The following is a 12,759-nucleotide window of genomic DNA, read 5'->3' on the forward strand; positions in this document are numbered from 1 at the left end:
CAGGAGTCAAAGGAAAAAAATTGGACCAACAAAGAACAACACGTGCCACCTTCCGCCTGCTCCTGCCCCCTGCCCCACCCCTGGAGACCCAGACCCTTAGCCCCTACTCCCAGACACTTCCCTCGCATGCCCACTGCCCAGCCAGCTCCCTGAGCCCACACCCCAGTTGTGCTCGTGGGCCCCCCAGGACTCAGGGGGCCCTCAGTTAGCCTCCCCACTCCGAAGGCCTTCCCCTGGCGGCAACAGCGCCTCCTCCAGGAAGTTGGCACCATCTTCCTGGCATGTGACCCAGGGTGTGGCCCAAGAAGCTGGGACACCCCCATATATAGGCCCGTGCAGAGGCCAGTGCTGTAGCTCCGGGGACCTGCAGGTGAGAAAGGCCCTTGGGAAGTGGAGACCAAGTCTCCTGCTCCCCACTTGCCCTGCTCGCCCCAGACCAATGGGACCTGCCACACACTCACACATGCAGCCCTGGGTGCTGCCACCCTTGGTGTCCCGGGTACCCAGCGGTGGGGACCCCTGTCCCTCCTGCCTTCTCTGACACCCCCTTTCTCCACTGCAGACATGGGTTCCCTGTGGAGCTGGTGGACGCTGTGGGCCGGAGTCGCCCTCCTATGGGGTAAGTTAGACCAACACCCACTCCCCATCTGCTCCAGCTCGGGGACTCTGACTGCCCAGGGTGCCCCTCTAGAGACCATCCCCTAGGGTCCCCTCAGGCTGGCTGAGAGCATAGCGAGGTCCCCGAGGTTCTGCAGAGAGACCTGATGGAAATCGCCCCTATTCTCTCCCTCGGTTCTAGAAGGACGCAGGTGAAAATTTGAGCCCCCGAGTTAAAGTCGGCCCAATTTCTTGGTTTGCTGCAAACCCACACAGGTTTGCACTGGGGACATTGGCCCCTGAAGTCATTGGTGGAAAGGCCTGGCACCCCACAGGGTCCTTTGTAAGATTCATGATTCAGGAAGTAAGAGAAACTGGGGACCCCAGGCCCTCTAGCTACCAAACAACATCGCTTCAAGCTACTTTGAAATGTCACTGCCCTGGACCTTCTGCCTCAGGACACGGGAATGTCCTTCAAGATTCCCCTCACTTGACAATCCCCCACTATAACCCCCACACTCCATTCGTGACCCCCCCAGACTTCCCCTTCTTCCCCCTCTTCCTAGTTAGGGATGTGGAAAGTTCCCTTTCTTTTCATTTTTTGGGGAGATTTTTGGCCACACCTACGGTGCTCAGAGGTTACTCCAGGCTCTACTCAGAAATTATTCCTGCTGATGCTTGGGGGAAACCATATGGGATGCTGAGGATCGAACCCAGGTTGGCTGCATGCAAGACAAGTGCTTTCCCCACTGTACTATCACTCTAGCTCCCACTTTTCTACTTCTAAGAGATGTAGTGTCTACACTCCTATTATCCCCTTCACTCCCTTCCCATACCCCCCAAGTCCTCCTAGAGACAGAAACTCACAAATGGGTGCCTGAATCCTGCCCACTGTCAGGGAGGGGGCCGCTATGTTTTAAACAAGCCTGGGTTGGAGAATTCACCCAGAAATTCGGACATCAGGTTCTCTAGAAAAAATGGTAAGTGCTGGCATTAAAAAACAAAAATAAAGTACCCGTAAGCCATCATCACAACAGACCAAAGTACGGAGCTACACCCCATTTTAGATGCTGCAGTTGGCACCCCCACCCCCCAGCTGTCTCCAACATTGACCTGGGCGACATGATCCTGTCAGCACTGAGCTCCAGAGCCCTGTCCAAGAGCTTCCTGGGGTTTGCAGTTTGCCCTGCTTGTGTGAGGCCCTGAGTTCAGTTCCCAGCACTGCAAAAACCCAAGTGGATAATTATGGGAAATGAAAGCCAGAAAGCCAGGTGCAAGGCACCTGAATAAGGAGGAAGAGAGAGGAAGAGAGGAAGAGAGGCGGGGCAGAAAAAAAAAAACCAGTTAAAACACGGATATTTGGGGACCCAAGAGATAATACCGAGTAGGGCACTTGTCTGGCAAGCAGATGACTGGGTTCGAACCCAGTTGGACCATCCCGTATAGTCACCCTCTGAGCACCGCCAGGAGTAATTCCTGAGTGCAGATTTGGGAATAACCCCTGAGTGTTGCTGGATGTGGCCCCAAAATAAACAAAAAAGACACAGATGTTTCACTGGGGGTCTCCCAAGCAGTGCTCAGGGGAGCAGGCATCATTCCTGGCAATCCTCAGCCAACCCAATGGACAGTTCAGTGCTCAGGTCCGATTGTAATGGGGCCACTGAGATATCTCCCCAGCTCCCCAATATCGTATTTCTACATCTAATCCAGGCACAGGGTGGGGGAAAGAGAAAACCAATGACTGCATTTCTCCCCACCCCAGGGTCAACCCAGCAGGCCGCTGTGAACCACAAGAATGCCAGGGGACAGGAATTCCTCGCGGCCTTCCTGCAGAACTACGAACTCGGCTATAGTCAGGCCAGCCTCCATCTGTTCCTTACCAGTATGTCAGACCAACCGGCCTTCGTGTCTGTCCTCAGTCAGGCTGACGACACCTTGCAGAATGTCACCGTGGGCCCCGGGCAGTCGGTCATGGTCAACATCAGCAGCCAGGCCGAGATGACGAGCAGTGCCACCTTCCAGAGTGCGGTGGTGGTCCGCTCAGACCATCCCATCTCCGTGCAGGCCGTCAGCGTGAAGCCCAAGACGGCCGAGCTGACGCTGCTGCGGCCAGTCAGTGAGCTGGGCACTGAGTACTTCGTGCTCACGCCATCCAGCTCATCGGCCAAATTTGTCAAGGAGTTTGCAGTGGTGGCAGGGTACGCGGGGGCCGACATCCATGTGCAGCTGAAGGGATCCGTCACGTTCCAGGGTAAGTTCTATCCAACTGGTAAGGTCCTGAGCATCACTCTGCAGCCCTATCAGGTGGCCCAGATCCAGAGCGACATGGACCTCTCAGGGTCAAAGGTCACGTCCAGCAGCCCTGTGGCTGTCTTCTCCGGCCACAGCTGCGCCCAGAAGCACACGAGCTGTAACCACGTCATGGAGCAGCTGCTCCCCACGTCGGCCTGGGGCACCCAGTATGTGGTGGCCACCTTGGCCTCGCAGACCCGCTACGATCTGGCCTACGTGCTGGCCAGCCAGCCCACGAAGCTGACCTATAACCAGGGGGGCACTGTTGGCTCCCGTGGGCTCCAGGAAGGTGACGTGGTTGAGTTTGAGATCCAGCCCTCTCGGCCCCTCTACCTGACGGCGGACGTGGGCATCCAGGTCCTGGCATTCGGCACCGGAGCTACCAGGAACAACGTGACCTATGACCCATACCTGGCCGTAGTGCCAGACGTGGCTTCCTACTGTGATTCCTACGTGGTCAAGACCATGCCAGGCTCCCAGAGTGTGGCCCTGGTAGTGGTGCCCCAGAAGGCTGTGAACCAGCTGACCGTGGACGGCCATGTGCTTGGAGCCAACCTCAACTGGGTCCCAGTAGCAGGCAGTGATTTCTCCTTCACCGAAGTGGACCTGGGCACAGAGGACAGGACCCATCTGGCTGAGGCCCCCGCCCGCTTCGGGCTGCTTACCTTCGGGCTGGAGCAGGCTGTGGGCTTCGGGACCGCCGGTGCCTGCAGCTCTAGTGAGTAATGAGACAGGACCCTCTGTCCCCGTCCACCTAGCTGTCACCTCAGCTTCCCTCCCTCTGTCCTCAGTGGTCTCCATTAAGTTAGAAGAGGCCTAACCTCTCTCCCCCAGATACGCCCCCCTCCTTTCTCCTCGACCTTCCCGTCCTCCCCCCACCTCAGCCCCTCAAATAATCCCCAATCTCAGAAGCAGAGGTTTAGAATCCCTCCCCCACTTCTCTCTGCCTTTTGTTGCTTCGTGGGTCCTAAGAGAGAGCCAGGGAGCCAAAGGGCAGGCTTTGGGGTCGGGAATCATTTTGGAAATGGTTTATCTGTTTGGGGGTCACACACAGTGGTGCTCAGAGGCTTCAGGCATGCCAAGTCTGCACTCCCCTGTGGGGATATCTCTCTGGAAATCTCTTCCCCCTGGAAATAGCTTTTTGTATCTATTTTGGTCTGGGGCCACACCTGGTGATGCTCAGGACGTACTCTTAACTCTGAGCTCAGTGATCACTCCTGGCAGTGCTCGGGGGATCATATGGGATGTTAGGAATTGAACCCGGGTCAGTGGTATGCAGGGCAAGCCCCTGAACTGCTGTATTATCTCTGGCCCCACACTTGGGAAGTTGAGGGCACCCCCTTTCAAGGGTTGTTAAGGGAGGAGGTTTTAGCCCCTTGGTGACTCCTGTGATTTAACACTAGGGAGCGCTGTGATAAGAGGCAGGAGCAAGGAGGAAATGGTGGTTCTTCCTCCCATGACACTCTGTGTCCCAAGCTAAGACTAGATACTAGGGCTGCTAGAGTGGGCCAAAAGAAAAAGAAAATAAAAGCTCCGCACTTGCAGAGCAGGAAAGCCCCCCAACCTCAAAGGATCCTTGGGATCCAAATAGCAGAACGGGGAAGAGCAGGCTATGGCTGTCACTGTTACCAGCCAGGACAACCCCCCAAGAAGGCCTTGACTGTCCCCACCCTCACCATACAGGCGAGACACTAAGGTACAGGAACTTTGAAACACTGGTCAGTGTCACACACTGGATATGCCATGAAGCAAACCCGGGTGGCAGACTGGAGCTCATCCACTTCCTGTCTCTGTCTCCTCTTTTCTGTCCTTCCAAAAAGGACCCAAAAGGGGGCTGGGCCAACAGGACAGGGGCGAGGGCACTTGCTTTGCCCAAGGTTGCCCCCCAGGTCTACCCCAGGCACCACAGAGGATCCCTGAGCACCGCCAGGAGTGATCCCTGAACAGAGTCAGGAGTAAGCCCCAAGCACCACCAGGTGTGTCCCAAAAACCCACCAAACAAACAGACAGACAAACAACAACAACAACAGAAAAAAGGCTGAGATTGGGAAGGCTGGCTGTGAGAGGGGAAGAGGGGGTGAGGGGAGAAGAGGGGGTGAAACCCTGTAAGTGAGCAGTGAGCAACTCCGTGTCCTGTCAATCCTTGTCACCTCCTTACAGTTCTTGAGAGCTGAGCTATAGTTAACCCTCCCCTTCCCCCACCTGCAATCCAGGGGGCTCCCCAACTGCCCCGGGGATTCCCGGCTCTGCACCTCCTGACTCTCCTCCCCCCTTCTCTCCTCCCCAGCCTCGCTCTCCCCAGGAGTAGCCTCCTGTGAAAACCACAAGTGCCCTTCGGGAGAGCACTGCGAGGTGGTCGACGGTAAAGCCCACTGTGTGGCAGACCTGAAGGTCACCTGCTACGTCCAGGGGGACCCTCATTACACCACCTTCGACGGGCGCCGCTACGACATGATGGGCACATGCACCTACACCATCTCTGAGCTGTGCAGCGATGAGGGCGACCTGCCCGCCTTCAGCGTGGAGGCCAAGAACGAGCACCGCAGCAGCCGCCTCGTGTCCTACGTCGGCTACGTCACCGTGCGTGCCTACGGGCACTCGGTGTCGCTGGCCCGCGGGGAGGTCGGCCTCGCAAGGGTGAGGCTCCCCCCTCAGACGGGGTTTCCGGCCACGGAAGTGCAGGGGTGCAGGGGGCGGAGCCGTGGTCGGGCCACAGGCATGGGGGGTTGGGGAGGAGGGACCTGAGAATCAAACCCTACTTTTAGAAATCTTTGAGGATGCCCAGAGGAAAGACTTAGAAACGAGAAGTTTTTGCCAATGAAGATTCTGGGGGAGGGAGTGACTTCAATCTTGTGTTGGGGGGGTCACCCGGGAGGGTATTGGGCTGAGGTATTCCAGGGCTATACCTGGCAGTGTTCTGGGGACCATCTGGCACTGGGGATAGAACTTTGGTACCCAGCATGCAAGAGGTTTAACCCTGAACTGTCTCTTTGAATCCCACACCCCAGAAGCCACACCTCTGATTAATTAATATATTTATTCTGACTTTGGGGCCATACCTGGCAGTGCTCTGGGATCACTCCTGGTGATACTCAGAGCACAGTACCCCGAGGTATATGGGACGCCGAGGATCTAACCCAGGTTGGTCACATGCAAGGCAAATGTCCTGCCCGCTGTTCTGTCGCACCAGCCCCTGATTTATTTTTGTTGTTGTTTCATTTGGGGTTTACACTCACCGGTGCTTAGGGCTTAGTCCTAGCTCTGTACTCAGGGATCACTCATGGCAGGCTCAGAGAACCCTATGTGGTGCTGAGGATCAAACCCAGGTGAGACATATACGAGGCAGATGCCCTCCCCGCTGTCCTATCAATCCAGCCTACACTCTGATTTTTAATGCACTGCACTGTCTTCCCGCTGTTCATCGATTTACTCGAGCAGGCCCAGTAACATCTCCATTGTGAGACTTGTTACTCTATTTGGCATAACACATATATCACGGGTGGCTTGTCAGGCTTTACTGTTGGGGCAAAATACTCTCGGTAGCTTGCCAGGCTCTCCGAGAGGGCTGGAGGAATCAAACTCTGGTCGACCAGGTTGGCCGCGTGCAAGGCAAACGCCCTACCCGCTGTGCTAAAAGCAAAGCAGGTCAGGGAACGTCACTCAGCAGCAGAGGTCTTACTTGGCAAGTGTGTCCCTGATCCCCAACAGTGCAAAGAAAGAGAAAGGAAAATGCCAAATGCAAGGGTCAGGGTTGTGTGCTTCTTTTTACAACTGAAATAATCATAGTCAATGGGGGTGAGGGATTCTTTTTTGTTCTTTGCTGTTTTGGGTTTTTATTGCTTGTTTCTGGGCCACATCTGGCAGTGCTCAGGGCTTACTCCTGGCTCTATGCTCAGGGATCACTCCCGACAGGCTTAGGAGACCAGATAAGGTGCCGAACCCAGGTTGGCTGTATGCAAGGCCAGTTCCCTACTGTACTCTCGCTCTGACACCTTTTTTTTTTTTTGTTAAAAGAAGGTGATGAAATGCTGAGGAAATGCTAAAAACCAGATCTGGTACCTCATAGGTTCTCATTCAAGTCAGGCTTTGCTCACTGAAGAAATCCCCCATGATTAACATGATTAATAGTCCCCCAAAAAAGGTTGGGCTTTTGGGGGCCAGAGAGATACACAACAGGTGGACATTTGCCTTGCATGTGGCCAACCTGGGTTTGGTCCCAAGCATCCCATATACCCCCTCCACTCCGAACACTGCCAGGAGTAATTCCTGGGTGCAGAACTGATAGTAACCCCTGAGCATCGCCAAGTGTGACCCCCAAAACCAAAAGCAAATTGTTGAACTTTTTCCCCACCTTCTTCTTTTTCTTTGTGTGTAAGAGGCAAGAGGGTGAGCCTGAGGACTTGCCCGAAAGGCTGCTTTCATCCCCTGGGAATGGCCAGAGCAGAGGCTCGGGCTTAGAGGGAGGCAGGGGTGGTGGGGTGGGAAAGCAGGGGGAGCAGCTGCAGGCCCCGCCACCAGGCTCTGAGCCCTGTGTCCCTGCTACCCCCCAATAGATCGACAACCAGCGCTCTCGGCTGCCTGTCTCGCTGGACAACGGTCGCATGCATGTGTACCAGAGCGGCCGCCAGGGCATTGTGGAGCTGAGCTTTGGGCTGGTGGTCACCTACGACTGGGACTGCCAGCTGACTGTGACCCTGCCCGCCGCCTTCCGGGACAAAGTATGCGGCCTCTGTGGCAACTACAACGGCAACCCCAAGGATGACTTCCTCACACCCGACTTGGAGCAGGCGTCCAACCCTGTGGAACTGGCCAGCAGCTGGAGGCTCGATGATGGAGACTTCTTGTGTGATGATGGCTGTGAGAACGACTGCCCATCTTGCACCCCGGGCCAGGCCCAGCACTACGAGGGTGACCGGCTCTGCGGGATGCTGACCAAGAAGAAGGGTCCCTTTGCCGCCTGCCATTCTGCCCTGGACCCCGAGTCCTTCCTCAAAGATTGTGTCTATGACCTCTGTGTGGTGGACGGTGACCGGCCCAGCCTCTGTCGCAGCCTCAGCGCCTATGCCCAGGCCTGTCTGGAGAAGGGCATCGTCGTTGGTGACTGGAGGGGACCGGCCAACTGCCGTGAGTGATGTCCCAAAAGAGGGAGTGGGAGGTCTGGGAGCACTTTGTGAGAGTTTCGGCAGGAGAGGAGCACAGCTGTGCAATGGCCATGCTTCCAAGGACCCAGAGATGGCCAAGATGGCTAGGCTTTGCAGAGGTCAGGGCCAGGATGGAGGAAGTTCATGGTGGCTAGGGAAGACCAGAGAAGCTCCCTAACTGAGCCTGAGGGCCCAGGGAGAGGGGATGGTGCTGGGAGAATGGCATGGTCCCATCAGAAACCTGTAAGGGCTGGGAATGAGCCAGAATTGAAGGAAGCCAGACACAGGGGTCTGGGTTAAGTTAAAGTGCATGCGCAAAGGCTGGACCTGAGAGACAGTTTGTTGCATCCCAAGATCAATGTGGGATCACATCACGTTTCACCCGTATTCACCCCAGTGCCCTCTGGACCCCAGGCTGTGTGACCAAGAATTCACGCACTCCATTGTTCCTTGAACAAGCACTCCCTGAGCCCCTTAAGGGTCCCATTCTAGGGCTGGTTATGGGCATCGGGAATTGAGGCTAATGTACACCTGTCTGCACCCTTGGAAGGTGCCCAGAGCAATGTCCATCCAGCACCAAGAGGTGCAGGGCAGAGGAGGGGGCAGCCTGGTCCAGACCCAGAGATTCCGAGAGGGAGTAAGTCTTGGGGGTAGACCATTTGTAGGTAATCTTGGTCATGGCTGTATCCCTCACTGTGCCCAGAACAGCCCCCTGTTCCCCCAGAAAAGAGAAAGTGAGTTCATTCAGTCAAAAGATCAATTTTCCCCTCGGACTGACCTCTGTCCGTGGTTCTGAAACCCAGCAGAGCTGGTCAGCTCTGAAATGAAGACCCATGGGTGATTTCAGAGAGTGAAGGAAGCAACACTGATGTCATGAGTCGGGTGAGCCAGGAGGAGCGTCTCAAGGGCTGCTCCTGGCAGAGACCAGGATGAGGGGCTGGAGTCTGTGAACTCATTCACTCTTCACAACTACCCTGGGAGGTTGCTAGTACAACCATTCTCTGTCACTGGTGGGGAAACTGAGACACAAAGTCGGGGAGGAGATCATTTTACTTATGACCACACAGCTAGGAAAGAGAGAGTTGGTATATAACACTGAGTCATCTGGACTCCAGGGGCCAGTGGCACTGGCCTTTGAAAAAGAAAATGATCTGTGCAAATGTCCTGAGGCAGCAGTGTGAACAACCCCCGCCCCCCAATCCCAAGGAGGCAGTGGGGGCTAGGGCGGAGGGAGCCAGAGGGAGGAGAGAGGAGGTTGGGGTGAGACAGACAGCATGGAGGTTGACAGACCAAAGGGATGACTCCAGCCTCCACACGCAATGAGATGAAGCTCATTGGGACTTCAAGCAGGAGACAGTGCCTGACTCTGGGTCCCCGTAGCTGCATGTGAAGAGCAGATGTTGGGGGCCTGAGATATAGTACAATGAGTAGGGCACTTGCCTTGCACGCGGCCCATGCTGGTTGATCTCCGGCTTCCTATATGGTCCCCTGAGGCCTGCCAAGAGTGATCCTTTAGCACAGAGCAAGAGTAAGCCCTGAGGACCACTGGGTGTGGCCCCCAAACAAAACAAAACAACAATAAAATGCGGAAGTCACAGACTTTACCTGATATCTGAAGAATGTTATTGAACAGGTCAGTGACTGAGTTTGGCGCCTGGACACCCCAAAGGGTGGAAGAGCATTTACTTAGATGGAGGGACCTGTGAGACGTGGGACAGGGAATCCTGGAAGTGCCCTTGCTCCCCTGCACCCCCTGGGCCCAGGCTCACGCGCCCTCCTTCTCTGTCTCCCTGCAGCTCTGTGCTGTCCCCCCAACAGCCAGTACGACCCCTGTGGCCCTGCCTGCCAGGCCTCCTGCAACCCTGCGGCCATGCCCTCCAACTGCTCGGCGCTCCCTTGTGTCGAGGGCTGCGTGTGCCTCCCCGGATTCGTGGCCAGCGGCGACGCCTGTGTGCCAGCCTCTTCCTGTGGTTGCATCTTCCAGGGCCTCCTGCTGGCCCCTGGCCAGGAGGTGTGGGCAGACCAGCGGTGCCGTCGCCGCTGCGTCTGTGATGGCACCACCCACCAGATGCGCTGCAGCGACACCCAGGGCTGCCCGGAGGGAGAGCAGTGCCTCGTCCAGAACGGCATCCTGGGTTGCTACCCCGACAGCTTCGGGACCTGCCAGGCCATTGGAGACCCGCACTACTACACCTTCGACGGCCGGCGCTTGAACTTCATGGGCACCTGCACGTACCTGCTGACCGGCTCGTGTGGCCAGGCTGCTGGGCTGACCTCCTTCCGCGTGCTGGTGGAGAATGAACATCGTGGCAGCCAGACCGTGAGCTACACGAAAGCCGTGCGTGTGGAGACCCTGGGCGTGACTGTGGAGATACGTCGGGAGCACCGTGGCCAAGTGCTGGTGAGTGATGTAGCCCTGGGCCTGGGTGGAGGAAGGCGGGAGCCCCCTCCCCCGCAGAGAGTGATGGCTCTGGGGGGCTGGAGAGCACGCATAGAGTAGAGGGGTGAAGGCCTTGGTCTCTGCAGACCCTCACCCCCCTGAACCCAGTGTAGTCCCTGGAGCCCCACCAGGAATGATCTCAGAGCACAGAGCCAAGAGAAAGCCACTGGGTGTGACCCAAAACACACAGAAAAAAGAACCAGTCCCTATCATTGTGATGCCCAAGTACAGCAAGAGTGACTCTGGTGGTACTCAGGGTCAGGCAAACATTGAACCAAAGGTCCAGTTGGCTAAGTATGGCAGAAAACCATACTGGGCCAGGTGGGGCTGGGGCTGGTTATCCTAATGGTTAGAGTCACCCTATCTACCCACCCACCCCCACTCCCCGAGAGGCTGAGCTGCCTTTCACTGACAGGTTCCATTGGAGAGGCTCGTTAGGGAACTGGAGGGAGATGAGATGAGATGAGATGAGATGAGATGAGATGAGATGAGATGAGGGAGTGGGCCAGGCCTGTTGGGGGGATGGTTCCGTTTGAAGCTGACGCCTAAGGATGTGAAGGCAGCAATAAGCAAAGCGCTGGGTGAGGAGGCTGGAGGGGATGGGATGGGCAAGGGCAGAGCAGTGCCCAAGCCCTTGAGCCAGGCTGGGCTTGGGGAGTCAAGGAAATGGCACAAGCATGCAGTCTTGGGGAATTAAATGGGTGAGTAGTGGGGTCAGGATCATCAAGGGCTCCCTGTGGTGTTGGATCAAAGGGACATGAAGTGGAAGGAGAGGTGGCAGGTGAAGAGCTCTAGGGGGTGTTTTGGAAAGGGGGACAAGGCAAGGACAAAGACCATCCTGAACCCTGGGAGTGAGTGGAACGGCTGAGCGTTGGGGTGGCGGGGGTGTGGACATAGGGCAGAGCTCTGGGGAAGCAGGTTCTCCAGGGAAAGGAATGGGGTTTAAGCCCCAGCCTGGAGGAGAGGGAAAGCCGCTGGGAGCAAAGAGGACCATGACATTGTTGGCAAAAGGAAAGGACCCTGAGGCTGGCCCAGGGAACAAGAAAGCCAGGGCAATGAGCTGAAGTGACAGTTCAGTGGGGAGGACTATTGCCTTGCACGCTGTTGACCTGGGTTCTCAGGTTTGATCCCCAGCATCCCCTATGGTTCTCTAAGCACCACCAAGAGTGATTCTTGAGTACTGAGCCAGGAGTAACTCCTGAGCATCACTGGGTATGGCCTTAAAACAAATAAAACCAGTGTGGCTGGCCCAGAAGGGCCCTGGGCAGAGAGGCCAGGTGAGAGAGCCTGGAAAACAGAGGCATCTGGATTTAAACTGACATTTGAAAGATGGATGTGGGGTAGGGCACCAGGCAGAGGGAACAGCATGTGCAAAGGCTCTGAGGCAGGACCAAGTCTCAGGGATACAAAAGAACATCCTGACCCGTTGGTCCTCCTGCCTCTCTCTCCAGGTGGATGGCGTCCTTTACTACCCACCCTACCAGGCAGCTGGTGGGAAGATACATATTTACCGCCAAGGGGCAGATGCCGTGGTGCGCACAGAGTTTGGCCTGACAGTCAGCTACAACTGGAACGCCCAGGTGATCGTCAAGGTGCCAAGCAGCTATGCTGGGGCCCTGTGTGGGCTCTGCGGGAACTTCGATGGGGACGCAAGTAACGAGCTGACCCTGCGAGGTGGTGGCCAGACCACCAGTGTTCTGGAGTTTGGAAACAGTTGGCAGGAAGAGGCCACGCCAGGCTGCAATGCAACTGAGCCCGGTGACTGTCCCAACCTGGAGAGCCTGGTGACTGAGCAGCTGAAGAACAAGACGAAGTGTGGGATCATTGCCGACCCTGACGGGCCCTTCCAGCAGTGCCACTCGGTCCTGGAGCCCCATGATGCTGTGTATGACTGCGTCTATGACCACTGCCTGATGCCAGGAGAGTCTGGGTTGTGTGATGCCTTGGCTGCTTATACTGCTGCGTGTCAGGCTGCTGGAATCACTGTGTACCCCTGGAGGAACAAGACATTTTGCCGTGAGTATTGGGAGGGACCACTGAGGGCTTCAACCTTGTCCCTGATTCATGAACCTATAAATACCATGGAACTGAATTCTTGTAATAGTCATAGAAGGTCACAACTATGCTTATACCTGTTTTCAGATGAATAAACTGAGACTTATAAAGTTTCTGAGGAGAGGGAGCCATAGTGACCCAGGTTTGATCCCATATGGTCCCCTGAGCCCCACCAGGAGTGATCCCAGAGTGCAGAGCCAGAAGCAAGCTCTGAGCACCGCTAGGTGTGGTCTC

General features: G+C 56.1%; 1 protein-coding gene across 1 annotated transcript in view; it reads left to right on the forward strand.

Annotated features, from left to right (window-relative positions):
• Positions 1-564: 564 nt before the first annotated feature.
• Positions 565-12,759, forward strand: part of FCGBP (Fc gamma binding protein) — a 42,617-nt gene continuing 30,422 nt past the window's right edge. Inside the window, exons 1-6 of the mRNA XM_056135642.1 lie at positions 565-619; positions 2,360-3,607; positions 5,177-5,526; positions 7,443-8,013; positions 9,827-10,431; positions 11,922-12,486. Coding sequence (XP_055991617.1) covers positions 565-619; positions 2,360-3,607; positions 5,177-5,526; positions 7,443-8,013; positions 9,827-10,431; positions 11,922-12,486 — 3,394 coding nt within the window. The remainder of the gene's footprint in view (positions 620-2,359; positions 3,608-5,176; positions 5,527-7,442; positions 8,014-9,826; positions 10,432-11,921; positions 12,487-12,759) is intronic.

Source organism: Sorex fumeus, unplaced genomic scaffold, assembly GCF_029834395.1.
Source record: "Sorex fumeus unplaced genomic scaffold, SorFum_2.1 ptg000122l, whole genome shotgun sequence".
NCBI classification, from domain to species: Eukaryota; Metazoa; Chordata; class Mammalia; order Eulipotyphla; family Soricidae; genus Sorex; species Sorex fumeus.